The sequence below is a fragment of the Pan troglodytes genome, chromosome 10 (genome assembly GCF_028858775.2).
Source record: "Pan troglodytes isolate AG18354 chromosome 10, NHGRI_mPanTro3-v2.0_pri, whole genome shotgun sequence".
NCBI lineage: Eukaryota > Metazoa > Chordata > Mammalia > Primates > Hominidae > Pan > Pan troglodytes.
The window spans coordinates 73,332,656-73,348,273 of record NC_072408.2 but is presented as its reverse complement, the minus strand read 5'-3'; the positions used below and the strand labels follow the sequence as shown (position 1 = coordinate 73,348,273).

At 36.9% G+C, this 15,618-nt stretch overlaps 1 protein-coding gene across 5 annotated transcripts in view; it reads right to left on the bottom strand.

Annotated features, from left to right (window-relative positions):
* Window positions 1-5,627: 5,627 nt before the first annotated feature.
* Window positions 5,628-15,618, bottom strand: part of ST8SIA1 (ST8 alpha-N-acetyl-neuraminide alpha-2,8-sialyltransferase 1) — a 192,879-nt gene continuing 182,888 nt past the window's right edge. For 4 of the 5 annotated variants that reach the window (XM_054662946.2, XM_063784819.1, XM_054662945.2 and 1 more), the window contains one exon: window positions 5,628-14,292. In XM_054662946.2, the coding sequence (XP_054518921.1) occupies window positions 13,806-14,292 (487 nt within the window). In that variant the 3' untranslated portion in view covers window positions 5,628-13,805. 5 annotated transcript variants of the gene reach the window in all.

Here is a 15,618-nt window from a genome sequence, read left to right as displayed (position 1 = left end):
CACTTATTGATGCACCCAGAGCAACTTCCGTTCCTGTAAGTTTCACATGGTAAATGCCCTATATAGATATACCATTTTTTAACCTTTTATACCATATATTTACTGTATCTTTTCTATGTGTAGATACACAAATACTTACCATTATCTTCCCATTGCCTACGGTATTTAATACAGTATCATTCTGTGTAGGTTTGTAGCCAAGGAGCAATCGGCTATACCATTATAGCACAGGTGTGTAGTCGGCTATAGCATCTAGGTTTGCATAAGTACACGCTATGATGCTTGCACAATGATGAAATCACATAACTCATTTCTCAGAATGTATCCCACCATTAAGTGACACATGACTGTAATAAGATGATAGACTTAAACCCATCGATATCAACAACTGCATTAAATATAATAGTGATAAATGCCTCCGTTAAAGGGCAAAGATTGTTGAAATAGATAAAAAAGCAAAATGAGACCTAAGTATGTTGTTTACGAGAGACACATTGCAAAGATATAATAACTACAATAAGCTGAAAGTAAAAGGATAGAAAAAGATATACCAGGTAAATATTAACCGTAAAAAATTTTGTAAGTTTTCATTAATGTCGATGTAGATTTCAAAACAGGGTATTACAAAAAAAGAAAAAAGAAAAATTTATGTAATTATTTTGATACTTATTCATATTGTAATACTTATATTGTTATAAAAGTTAAGAATAAAAGGGTCAATTCATAAAGAAAATATCACAGTCTTCAATGTGTATTTCAAGCAATCAGGTGTTGGTCAATTAGGACAATAAGCCAACTGAAAGCAACAATCAAGCCTTTATTTACTTACTATGACACTGCAAGGAGGAGGCACCAGTTTCCTAGGGTGTAGTTTTTCCCCATGGAACGATACTGGGCGAGAGTTAACTGAATGCAGTGTCGATGGGAGAATTGTCTCAAAGCCAAGGAATGCTAAACAAAAGGCTCTTTCTCTCTCTGTGGACCTATGGGCCAGGGGGAAGAAGAGAGGGCAGGTCTTCTAGCAGTGGAAAGATACTGAGTCAAAGTGGAAAAGTGTCTCAACAAAGGCCCCTGATAAAAAGGCCTCTACATGAAGGTGTTGAGTTAGGAATGCCAATATGCATATGAACATGGCTCTCCTAAGAGTCCTAAGTCCTTGACTGCAACTCATTCTAGAAAACTGATAATTGGCTATGCACCAAGGTGTGAGGAGGTGATATGGTTTGGATGTTTGTCACCTCCAAATCTCATGTCGAAATGTAACTCCCAATTTTGGAGGTGGGGCCTGGTGGGTGGTGATTGTTTGATGGGGGCAAAACTCACATGAATTATTTGGCACCGTCCCCTTGGTAATAAGTGAGTTCTCACTCCAAGTTCACACCACATCTGGTTGTTTAAAAGTGTGTGGTACCTCCCACCCTGCTCCCACTCTTGCCATGTGATGGGCTTGCTCCTGCTTTGTGCTTTGCCTTTCAACATGATTATAAGCTTCCTGAGGCCTTCACCAGAAGCCAAGCAGATGTTGGTGCCCTGCTTGTACAGTTTGCAGAACAATGAGCCAATTAAACTTCTTTTCTCAATAAATGACCCAGCCTCAGATATTTCTTTATAGTGATTCAAGAACAAAATAATACAGGAGAGCAGCTTCTCTCCATTAGGCCTGCCAGACAAAGCCTTATAATTGCCTGTGGTCAGACAGGAAGAATTACAGATAGGACTTTGGTCTGGAAGTCAGACTCCTCAATGAATGAAACTTATAATAAATTTCAAAGTAAATTCAATAAAGCTAAAATGTATGGAACTAAAAGGAGAAATTGGCACATCATACTTAGAGACTTTAATATACTTTTTTGCTATAGTTGATAGAATAGATAAAATATATCAGTAAGAGTGTACAGTTACCCTTGAACAACAGAAGTTTGAACAGCACAGATCCACTTATATGAGGATTTTCTTCCATCTTTGCAACCTGGAAACAGCAAGATCAATCCTTCCTTTTCCTTGTCCTCCTCATTCTACCCAACATTAAGGTGATGAGGAGGAAGACCTTTATGACAATCCACTTAATGGATAGTAAATATGTTTTCTCTTTTTTATAATTTTCTTAATAACATTTCCTATTCTCTAGCTTACTTTATTGTAGGAATACAGCATATTATTTATATATATATCATGCAAAATATTTGTTAATCAACTGTTTATGTTATTGGTAAGGTCTCTGGTCAACAGTAGGCTATCAGTAGTTAAATTTTGGGGGAATCAAAAGATACATGCAGATTTTCAAATGCATTGGGGTCGGCACCCCTAACCTTTACATTGTTCAAGGATCATCTCTACTTGACCTAATAAATGCTTTCAGTACACTATTGCCAACAACTGCAGAATGGATGTTCCTTTAAAGTACTCATGGAGCCTGTGCCGTAAAATAATTCTTAATAAATTTTAGAAAATAAAATCACACATAATATATTCTCTGGTCGTGCCAGAATTAAATGACAAAGAGATAACAAAAAGATACTAGGAAATCTTCCATATATTTGGAAATTTAAAATATACTAAGTGACAGTTGATTTAAAGAAAAATCACAAGACAATTAGATAATATTCTGATTTAAAAACTGACAAAAGCACAATGCATCACAACTTGTGGAGCAACTTCTACTTCCATCCCTTGGTTCCCAGATCCAGATATTCTTAATAGAGCCCAAACATATAATGGGAGAAACTAGTCACTGTGCAAAACATATACCACATCCTGTAAGATGGTACCCCATACTCCCAACATTGTCTCTCAGATGGTCCTCAAAATGAGTCTTTATTAGGCCATGCCAACTTTGTGTAAGGCAGACACTTCTAGATCAGTGTTCCTCAAACTTTTTTAAATTATCCCCTAAACAAACTTTTAAGATATTTTTTCCTAACCATTATAGTACCTAATTTTTTTTTTACCTCTGTCATTCAAAAGATACCCGGATGGCTAGATAGTAGAAAGGAGAGTTTTATTAGCAATATTGGTTTGCAAGCCAGGAAAAGAATGTCTCCAGCATAGACCAAAGGTGCTCTGTCTTTGTAGAGGGGAAAGACAGGTTGGGTTATATGCCTGGCAAGGTTTGTGAAGTCATAAATATTCAGCAGGTTTGAAGGGAAAGCTATACATATTTATGAGGGGAGCAGAGTGCATGCACGATGGACAAACATCCACATAACATAGAGCCATGTTCACTTTTGGGCTGAGTTTTAGCATTAAAATGAGGTGGAATTTGGCTCTTTACATCAGAAGTTGAAGTATAGGATGCAAAGTGTTTGTGTGTAGCCTATATAAGCTGCTGAAAATGGCTTAAGGTCTGCAGTAGTTTATCAGAAGAGAATGTTTATAAGGCTGATTCCCTATCCAATCAGAGTTGCAGTGGCTGGGTTGTAAATCAGAGTTAGGATAACTTGCCTGAAAGCTCTTATTGTTAAGGAGGTTGGTGAGAGTGTGGTTTGTCTTGTAGGAATTTAGAAATGTGTCATGCCAGCCAGACCCTGAATCCTCCACCCATAGGTTAACTTTGTTTCCTTAATCTTTAGGCCTATCCTGATTGATAAAAAGGCATCTAACTTGGTCTCTCAGATCACACCCCCTAAAACCAATTTTTTCCTCTTTAGGGGGCAGTATCTCTCCTGTTGATAATGTATGTTCTATATGATATGGTAAAGAGTAATACTAATACAAGCTAGTTCCATGAGAATTAGTTCCTTGCTACATTTCTTTAGCCATAAAGTGTGTGTCCCTTGGTCAAAAGGATGTTATATGTTGTACATGATGTCAATACGGTAAATGAGTCACTCTGTAAGTTCATAGATAGCCATGCTGGCAGAAGCATTGAGGACAGGAAAGGCAAATCTGGAATACATGTCTAGTTCAGTTAGAATAAATTGTTATGTGCTCCAGGATAGAACACATTGATAACCACTCCAGAAATTAACCTCACTACTGCAGTCATAACCTTTATAAGAGGCCCAGACTAAACAATGTGTTGAGTGGGTAACAGCTGGTCTCTTTTCTCAATTACTCCACTACTTTCTCAATGGACTTCTATACAAAGTGGTTTTGGTAAAGGCATGGAGGTTATGCATGGAATTAATATCAAAGACTAATGATAATCTGGCTTCCACCACTGCCAAGTGCCCAACCAACAATAGCAAAGGCTAATGTTAAACCCTTGGTAGAAAAGCATTCTCTTTGTAGAGATCAGTAATCTGCCTGGTAGGAAATTGATTATAGTGGTCCCACCCAATGAACACTTGTACCTTATTCCTACTGTCTCCCTTGCCTCCATATGCAAAGGTTGGAATCTCAATTGGCATCTATCATGAGACTCACAAATTCTTGATTGCCTTTTAACCTAACATTTGATTGCACTGTTTACCATGAAAAAGTTCCCAAGTATTGAGGCTGACTTTTTAATTCTGGCCCAGAATTCATGACTATTGAGAAGGAAAGAAATAACTTTTACTCTATCTATATAAATGAAACAAAGAACTTGTTTTCTTATACTTTTAAAAGCTCATAAAATGGAATAATATAAATTATAAATGAAGTCAATCCTCCTACATCTATAATTGTTCATATCATCAGGAATCTAACTGTATATCCAAAATAATAAGTTTTCAAGTAAAAATATAGTCTATGATTTATAATTATCCTCCTTTTAGGTTTAGGGGGAATTCTTGAGTAATTAATGCCTTTGGGGTCTTAATATCTGTTTTTGAATGCTCAAATTGAAACAAAGTAGAAGAGCAGGACTCTGTCAAATCTAGATTTGGGGACTTAATGATAGTTGGTGAAAACAAGTTAAGTCTGTTTTCCTTATATTGTCTGAGAATAGGTTAGGGTAACCCACATTTATACTAGAGTATTGCATTTGTTTCCAAGTGATTCAGCTAAACACCATGTAGATTTTCATTAGGTAATAGAATGTCCTTTCTTAAAATAGCTGTAGCCCAAAAAGCTATGTCGTGTGAGAATGCAGTCAGAGAATTAATAAGGAGATCTGTACAGAGTACCTTGATCAATTTCTGAGGAGAAATGTATAATAAAGGATGAATCAAGGTCACTTTTCCTGATGTCACTCCCTCTGAGGAAGAGTTTGGCAGAACTGGGCCAACAGCGCCCAAGGGGAATTGGAGTTTGAAGCAATTATCTAAATAATTCAGACAAAAAGGCACACTTGGGTTTTGAAAGTCACCCATATGTGCAGAAGGGGAATCTAAATGTATTGCATCTTGTTAGGAATGTATTAAAGTATCTCTTGGACACACATACTGATATTGACGAAAAGGAGAAGTTTTATCACTGGAAAAACTAGGCTTATCTACATTAATCATATTAAATAAATGCTCAGTTTTCTTTCTAGTTTGCCCTATAGATAGTCCTTTCATCCACATAAGAAGTACCAATAGTGTTCTTATATTCTAGCAATTATAATTCAGGATTTCTAAAATGATTTCCTCACTAAGTCTCATGACTTTTCATCTGTAAGAAAAAAATATCAGTGTAGCTGATATGGATACAAAACAAAGCAGGAATAGAAGATGAAAGAGCATCACCCATTTAATTCTGGAAAATGAAAAGACTTCACAAGCTATAAAAAATCATTTTATTCACAGGGTACATTTACAAATTTTCTCCAAGTAAGGGAGGTAGAGAAATTGAGACTTACTGAACTTTCTCACTACCAGCCATAATTACAATGAATACACCAAAGAAAAAGACATGTTTTTACAGCAAAACTCCTCCTATGACATTGCATTTAGATTCGGTGGAAAGAAGCAAGTCAGCAGAACCAACAGAGATAGATACTAATTTTTCTAATCACACCGTAGAAAGTACCAATTAAAGTTTTCTTTTTTACCTGCAACATTTTAGATGAAACTCTACAAAAACAATTGAGCACACTGATTTTCTCCACACTTTTTGCCAATGTAGGTTGGCTTTAATAGAAAGAAGCAATTCCATATACTCTTCAAAGGTGATTTCAATTTTATAGTTTAATCTAAAATTTTTTCCCAGAATTATTATATCCATGAACTAGTAGTCAGATTATATTATATGAGAAAAAATAATGTTTTAATTTTTCTATTTTCTTATCTCCAGCCTCAAACTTTGCTCTTGAGAAATAGTTTGCACACATGTGGAATAATATTAAAATGTGCCATAATAGAATTAAAGAGACCAAAAAGACACCTTTTTCCCCAGTGCTTTTTAGACTGACTATGCTGCACGGTAACTGGAATTCTAGTAATATTTCAGACTTGTTAAAGATTAAGCAGGCTTTTTGATGGAGCTATATTTGTTCTCTTCTCTCTAGTGTCTCTATGATATACCCTAGTGGCCATCAGACATCCTAAATTGTGAGTCCTGTATATTAATTATAAGGGGAGTGTCTATAGTAACTTATCAACACCCAACGGTGCTCAAGACTGAATGAAAAACAGTGACAGATTGATTCCTTGCTTCCGGTGTTTACTGGAGAAACAAACATTAATCCTCTTGCAGTTATCACCTATGGAGCTTCCTACTAGAAGGTTCTATGACTTCAATGAAGGATATTTACATACTATTATCAGACTTCTCCAAGGCCTATAAACTATTGTGCATTTCTATAAAATAGTCACATTTGCTACATTTATAGGACTTCTTGATAATAACGATACAACTTGGAACAGACATGATTACATCTCTAAAGTGACAGAGGTATATGAAGGAAACACATAAGGAAGTAGGGGTCAAGCCAGAAAAAGTTAAGGCACCCTCTGCCACTCCCCACTCCCACTGAATCAACCATCTCCCTCTTCTCCACAGGTAAAGGGCTTATGTGTGTTTGTGTTGTGTACACTAGAATACAGGGTAGAAAATGCATCTAAGTCAGCTTAAGTAATCATGGATACAAAAGCCTGTTACTGAAGTAATGTAGAAGCAGGGTTAGAACCTCCTGTTCTAACTCTAGCTATGCATAGCCCACTTTCCAAGGGTGAGGGTCAAAGTGACACTTCCTGCTATCACTGCCTCATCATGACAGATGTAAATAATAATCTTATTTGGGGAATATGTACCAAAGTACAGACAAAAAAGGGCTATGAAAACAGGAGTGTGGGGCTGGGCTCGGTGGCTTATGCCTGTAATCCCAGCACTTTGGGAGACTGAGGCGGGCAGATCACCTGAGGTCAGGAGTTCGGGACCAGCCTGACCAATATGGAGAAACCCCATCTCTACTAAAAGTACAAAATTAGCCGGGTGTGGTGGCGCATGCCTGTAATCCCAGCTACTCCAGAGGCTGAGGCAGGAGAATCGCTTGAACCTGGGAGGCGGAGGTTGTGGTGAGCCGAGATCATGCCATTGCACTCCAGCCTGGGCAACAAGAGCAAAAAACTCTGTCTCAACAAAAAAAAAAAAAAAAAAGAAAGAAAGAAAGAAAGAAAGAAAAAAGAAAACGGGAGTGTTGTTTCACTGCGATCAAACTCCCAGGAGAGCACCTCTTGGGAAGGGACAGCAAGGGGTGGAGCCTTGAGACTGTCATGGTCCAAGTGGGTAAACAGGTACCACTCTGTTCTCTCCGTCAGCATCTCATGATCTGTCTGTCACACTGCTTCCTCTAGCATCTTTTCTCTCTTTTTTTTTCTGTTTGTTGTTTTGTTTTGTTTTTTGTAACCAGGTAAAAGCAGGAACACAGTCCCCCATTACCACAAATTATGCAGGCAACATTCCAACATTTGGGGGAATCGCAGGGGCCAGCACATCAGGTGTGCAATGGATAAGCTTCACCCAGAGAAAACTATTCATTATTAACCATAACAGCTGGATGACAAGATATTTCCTTTAAAATATTTCAAAAAGGTTCCATTCTTGAGGCTGCACTCAAGGTCAACAGCCTCTTCCTTGCTTCCTGCTGAACTCTCTTCTGAGATCACTCCCAATCATCTTTTCAAATTAAAACCAAGATTTTGTCTCTCTTTTTTTCAGTTTGGTTAAACCTTTTTTTATTACAATTTTCTGTTCGTGATACTGTGCAGATAAAATAGACATTAACTGATTCTTACTTTTGTTTGCCTTGGATTATATCACATCTCTTAGATGTTTATTGGTGTTGTGTGAAGCATACATTTTAAAAATAAACATCAAAAGAAAGTTTAATTACATAGAAGCAGAAAGAGGCAGGATCAATATATTTGGATATTATTCCATAAAATTCTCAGACAGCTTGGCATCATTGATTATATCCCACAGCTTCAACAAGAAAAAAATTATCTGAAAGAATTTTAGCACAATATAGAGATCAATAGAAACACAGAGGAGTGACCATAAAATATAATTCCTCTTCTGTGCTTTAAAAAGTTAGAGTCATAGGCTTTGACTATCTGGCAAATGCTCGCAGGCATGTAAGTCAATTTAAAATATGGTATTTATTCCTTATGTATTAGAGACAGAAGAAATCAGAAATGTTGGCACCAGAGAAAACAAATTAGAGGGAAACAGAAACATGTATTTTCCCTTATTGAAATGGTGAGCAGGGGCTGTGTTATGTTTCAATAAGCTTTTCATTCATGCACTTGTTTCAATCTCTCACCCCTAAGATGTATGTAAAAAATTCAAAAGACAAGTCTGGGCTGAGGGTAAAGCAGATGGTATCCATTTTCTTATGATAGAAGGGAAAAAAAGCTACAGCAATTATAGATTCAAGTCTCCTTCCACTTGCAAAATAGAAATTTTCTAGTGCTCAACCTAAATATTGTGGCCTCATATTTAGGAGTTTATAAACAGACGCTCTGGGCTTCAGACTTCCTGTGAGTTAGTCTCTAGGACTTTTAAAGAAGCTATGTAGGAACTGGTAGAATATTTGATATCTCCCTAGCTTCAAGGACTCAGACTATCCATACGAATGAGGGGGGAAAGTTCCACTTTAGAATCACTGGCAGGGCTATAACTAGGTCGGGGTGATCAGACTCTGCCACAAAACACCCAAATTTAGACAGCACGAGTTTAAGCAAAAACAAAACAGTTTAAGGCAGTGTAAAATTTTGAGGTCCTCAGCGAATTTCCACACTACCTCTCTAGTCACAATGTTACTAGCTCAACTCTGGAGCCAAGGCAGCTCTCCTGGGAGAGGACAGAGACTGACGATGCTAAAAAGCCAAGGTTAAGGGTAGAGAGCACTCTGCCCTTTTACATCCTGAGAGTGTGGGGATAGGGTCATCTCCTTTCAACTTGCCTCACCCTCCTCCTAGCACATAGTGGAATGAAGTTGCTAGTTATGTTTACTGCTGACTTTATTAGAGGTTTTGACCTAGGTTGCCAGGCCTTGAAATTGTTAACCCACTTCTATCACTTCCACCCCTGATGTGTGCCCAATAAAAGTCATATAACCTGAGAGTCGACCTATACGACGGGAAGATAAAGAAAGAAAAAGCACAACATTACTCTCAGTCCTTATTCCTCCACAAGCTTGCCGTCAAGTTCACATAAATGTCCTTACAGCTTTTGATCTTTGGAATTCTACAAACATAGAGAATATATTACCTGGTGCTGGTGGGAAAGTATTTACACAACACAATGAACATTTCCTAAAGTTTTCAGTGGACTGGTAATATTCCCCTCCCCCTTAGGTCCCTCCTAACAAGTATTTGTCAGTGAAAAATTTCACAAAGTCAGTATTTCAAACACAGAAGTTAAAACTCTGGATGGCTGACTTTCTATTAATAATCAAAAAATGTATATAATAAAGTTATAAAACTGGAATATGTAGCTGCTGACGAAAAGAAATGTTATCAATATTGTTTCCATTTTGGATCATCTATAACACTCTTGTAAAGCCTTTGACTAATCCAAGGGTATTTTTGGCAAATTTAAAATCCCAGGATTTTTTCAGTTATTTTCCATTTTAAGCCATGTTGTCCAGATTGCTTCAGGTGCAAGTTATATATAGCCTAAACAATTTTTTTTAGCCAAGAGAAAGACATGAGACATCACAAAGCCAAACACAGTATTGTCTGAACATGTGCCATTTGAGATCATTTACTTCCTACCCTTGTGAAGACAGATAAAAGTGAACTGTACAGAAGCAAAATCCAGTGAGCACTTCCTTAACTTCTTGTATGAGAATTATGCAGTTTAGATGTGCAATTTTGTATAAACTTTTGGCAAAATCCTCTATACAAAGCATATGTGTCTGTGAGTCATTGTCCATATAAAAATCTTTCATATAAACATTACTTTTCTTAATTATGGAATGACTTAATCCTTCACCTACCTTAATTTTACTGAAGTGTGATTAAAATTAAACAGAGGGCATCCTTAGTCATGATCTTTGGAATCAATGCAGTTCTCAAATCGAGGCTAATAAAAACTAAAATTCTATCAGGGTACTAGTTTTTAGTCTCTTCACCCTTCCTTTTGCCCCTATGGATCAGCCTAATTTTTATGACTACACAACAATTTTTTTAATTAGTCTGATGGTACAAAGTGATGCCCCCTCTTGGCAGGTGCATCACCAAAAGTGATTAAAGATTTTCTTATTGAATGTCTTCTAAGCTGAATTTTAAGAGTCAGTTATATCAAAATGTAACTGATCAAATCTGGAAAAGTACCAGGCCTAATTCTGAAGGTCTTAATTTCAGATAAACAAAGAAAGATAATGGGAGCTTAGAATTGAAGATCTTAATAATACAGTATTCCAGAGCACTCTACAGGATGATTCTAGCGAGGTCCTTACTTAGGAACACATAGCACAGTTAAGGATAGAGATGCCTAACTTCATGCTACACACACACACACACACGCACACACACTCCTATCTAACCAATTATGTCCAAAAGGCATATGTATGGTGTATCTAGTGAGTTGTAATCTACCATAAGAAAATATTTTCATTAAATTGTAGTCATATTTTGAATGCTGTGAGCATGTATATCTATCTTTAAGTGAAGACAAGGTGGAACAATCAAAATTTCATTTTGGTCTAATCCAGGTCTAATCCAGGTCTGAGATGTCAACCTTGATACTACTGACATCTCAGCCTGGATAATTATTTTGCTGTGAGAGGCTGACTTGTGCATTGTAAGATCTTTAGCAGGATCCCTAACCTCTACTAAGTACATGCTATTAGCACCCTTGAGTCATGAAAATAAAAAATGTCTCTGGTCTCCAGACATTGCCAAATGTCACCAGAGAGGGATAATGAATCACCCCAGCTGAGAAGAACTGGTCTAATCAAACATCACCAGCACTGGCCATTTCTGTTTTGCCTTTCAGAACCCACATGAAATAGTTTCACAAGTTTGTAAACTAAACATTATATATAAATCTACTGCATAAATCTATCCCAGGCATCATAAAAAGATGAAAAATTTCCACATAATATTTTCTTTCTTTTTCTTTTTTTTTTTTTTTTGAGACAGGGTCTTGCCCTGTCACCCAGGCTGGAGTGCAGTGGCACCATCTTGGCTCACTGCAACCTCCACTTCCTGGGTTTAAGAGATTCTAGTCCAGATGATATTTTCAATGGAACTGTGATGTATGGGCTCTATGGAGCTCATTAATTACATTTTAACAATTAAAGTACTAATCTGAGTAACATTTTATTAACTTTTATATGCGTTTTTGTTAAGCCTTTTATATTTTTAATGGTATACTAGTAAAAATGTATTCTTTTTTAGGTAACTGCTAAATAACAATAGCTCAAAAGAGGAAACATATTTAAAGTTTCACTCAAAGTGAATATTTAACACAATTTCTTCATGGTACATTCTCATTATGTTTTTGCTGCCGTATAGCAAACCAGTTCTCCAATAGAATCATTACTCTCGAATTCCTAACTTTCTAAGTAACAATATAATCTGCATTATCAACAAGTCATATTTTAAATTCTAATTTTTATAATAACCTCACTATTTAATTGCATTTAGAAATGGTCTACTTCAATGATGTAGAATTTTGCCAAGGGCTTTCCTATGTTTATGTCATGTTAAATTAACCCACAGAAGATACCAGCCATTATTGTTTACATGGTAACATGGTATGCTAAGTTTTTACTGTTAAAATTAAACTAGAACTTTTTGGTACAGTTTACCTACAATTTAGTGACATTTAAAATAAAAAAGAAATTGAACTCTAGTGTCTCATTTTAGCTTAAGACATTCCAAAGTATGAAGACAACGAGAGGCTTCCCTTACCCTTCTCTGAAATGTAAACACATTTGGCTGCTTGTAATCTGTCAGTAGAGTTTTCTTACTGTGTATCAAAGCTGTTGTAACAAGCTAAGTAGTCCTACCTGCTACTAAGGAAATAAATAGCTACTAATTCACATTTCTTTACTTGTACAAACTATACCTTGTGTGACCACGCTCAACAGCAAGCCCATTCATGAGATTTTGGGTAAAATCAGGATAAGTAAAACAATTCTGCTCATTCCGGGTAAGCATTTGGGGGTAAGACTTGCATCTTGTGCTGCTATGGGTATTATGTGCAGCAACCAGTGAGCTCGGTTGTCTTATATCAACATGTAATGGATAGTGCATAACACATTTGTGATTCTCCAACACTGGTTACAAATTTTTGCCATACCAGGTCATATGAGTTCAGCTTTCATAGTTGCACAGTAATGAGCTTTGTTTAACTTTGTGTGTGTGTATGTGTGTCTACATGTATGCATACATGTTAAGCCTTTTACATTTTTAATGGTATACTAGTAAAAATGTATTCTTTTTTAGGTAACTACTAAATAACAATAGCTCAAAAGAGGAAACATATTCAAAGTTTCGCTCAATTCATTCTTGCATGTATGCATACATGTCCTTTACCTTGCAGTGAATATGCCACAGTAGATAGAAAAGGGATTTGTCTTCTGGTCTGTCTTCCACAGAGACTAAGCTTTTCATCAATGTGCTTTCCTGCATTTCTGAACATTAAATTATGAAGACAATTATGCCAATTTGCAAACAAATAATTCACTCATATTGGTAGTCTTTTGCACTAAAATAAAAATGACAATGCAAACAGGCTTACATAATGCAGACCTAAAATTGGGTTTATGTCCTAAATTCTGAGGAAGGAAAGTGGCTCCTGTTATCCAGACTATGAAGCAACACAGTCTAAATTCAATAATGCTTCACATTGTCTCTGTGGACTTGACAAAAGAGGAAGAAGCAATTCTTATGTAAAATTTTAAAAATAGAGGGGAGCTATAGTTAATATAGACGTGGCTCACCAAATCACAATTATCAGCAGTAATATTTTGTATCTTTATTACTCAGGAAGGGATTTTTTAAATCTACCCACCCACTTCCCCAAAGAGGGCAAAAATAAATAATAATTTTTAAAAAAACCTACGGTTCTAAAGCCAGTCTTAATAAGACAGGTTCTTATTAATATTATTAAGCCAGTTTGTGTTGACAATCAGCAACACTTTTACCCCAACATTTTCTTTGTTCTACCTTGATTGGTTCCTCAGCCCTAACAACTCGAGTCTGTCTTGTTTTTGAACTGCATCTTCTAGATTTGAACCATGTGCTTTACCAACAGCATTTCACCAGCATTTTACTAGTTGCAAATCTGCCATGTGCTATAAAGTATTTCATAGGATGTTTCATTTCTTATTTGTCCTCCAAGCCAACGCTGAAAGTAAAGTTTTGCTTGGATCTTCATTGCTCCTTTCCTGTTTTTCCAAGGGCCCATGCAAACTCATGAAACAACTTGACCATTCCCTCTTGGAGTCACATAGAAAACCTAACAAAAATACCCTGGTTCAGTCCTTTCTTCTTCCATTGTCCCTAGGAAGTGGGCTGGAGTGAGGTATCTTCACATGGGTCCAGCTGCATTCTCAGTGCACCGATTTTATGAAGATACCAGAGTTGGAGAAATTCCTCGGGCATGGCATGGAAGCCAGAAAAGGGTAAGACGTTGTCATAGTAGTGGTGGCTGATGGGCTGCTCATGCATATTCACAGAGAAGGGCCAGAAGCCATAGATGGCCACCTCTTCACAGAGACCCAGAGCTGCGCTCACCAGAAAAAGTCCTGTGGACAGGCGCTTGGCATGGATTCCTCTACTTTTCCAGAACTTTCCAATGCTACGCAGAAAGTTGGGGTTGGCAAACAGCACTGTTTGATTGGCACCAACATCTGACAGTGTATAATAAACCCTCAAAGATGGCTCTGTTCCTGTCTTCATAGAAAAGGCAGGCATGTAGATGTAACTGTGGTTATAGATTTTCATGTTGTCCACAAATGTCTTTCTGGACCACAGAAGGTTCTGAAACCTATTAAAGAAAAAAAAAACTGTTCAATTAAACCTAGAGAAAAAGAAACTCACCAAAACCCACTCTGTTGTCTTCTGGTGGCCCTGATACCTCAAATCATCTCAATGAAACACATGAAAAACACTTTATTTGTATTTAAAATCCTCCTTGAACTTATCAATTATCTCTCATCAAATAGCCTGACTTTTTCCCTGACCCCAACTTCTTAAAACGCAGTTAACATTTGTTAATGGGGCTCCCTCTGAACTAAAATGCATTATACATTTGTTCTCTTCCAGAACGTTTTTGCCTGAAATGGAAAACGGTTTAATTCTCATAAATTCCTAAAGGTTGTTGGCTGGGATTTTGATGAAAGGTACTTAGGTGGTCTAACATAACCACAAGACTGGTTTCTTCATCTGCAAATCAAAGGAATCGCTTCTAAGATACCTCTCCCCACTGAAATTCTATGATTCTATAAATATTCAGATTCATCAATGTTACAACTATAATATTACATGGAAAAAGGAAAGCTTGTTACTATTACAAAATGATGCAGGGAGTTGCCCATATTGCTTGCTCCAAAGAACTCTACTTTCCTATGTTCTTTCAGTTTGGATTACATGAAATTCTAGTGCAGTTGTAGAAACAAAGATACAAATAAGTACAATAGAATGTTCTAAATACAATGTTGATACTTGTATAAAGTACTAAGGAATACAGATGAAAAAAATAATTCTGCCTGGAAAGAGGGAGTGTGGTCCAAGAAAGCTACAGAGTGGGAATAACATTTAAATACACTTCTTATAGGGAAACAACAGAAAGAACAGCAACTAAACTCGAAGGTATACTTTGGTTATAGGCAAGAATACGCAATATACTGAGGCAATGACAAGGATTCCCTGTCCCTAGAATGTAAGAGGTGCTAATGGCGGCAGCAGTGGCTGAAGACAAGGCATTCTTCGAAAAACGTCTTATATCTGTTTTGTTTGTTAGAACATCACTCTGTGGTGACAGGAAATCTTCACAGCAGTGACTGCTTACAGCACTTATGGCAACTGTCAGTCTGTGTAAAAAAAAGGTACTCTAATAGAATAGAAGATTACCTTGGAAGGAAGAGGCTGGTAGCCTGGAGACAAGGTAAGAGGCTGCTAATACATTCAAGTTAAAAAAAAGAGAGAGAGAGAAAGAGAGGGAGAGAGAAGGGTAGAGAGAGAGAAAAGCAATGAACTAGATTAGGGTCTTGCAACTTTTAATTCCCTTCACCATGGGAGCTGCCCATCTTGGGTTATATGCAGGTGGAGCAGCAGCATCAAAGAATAAACTGAGCCACAACTAGCAGAGGAA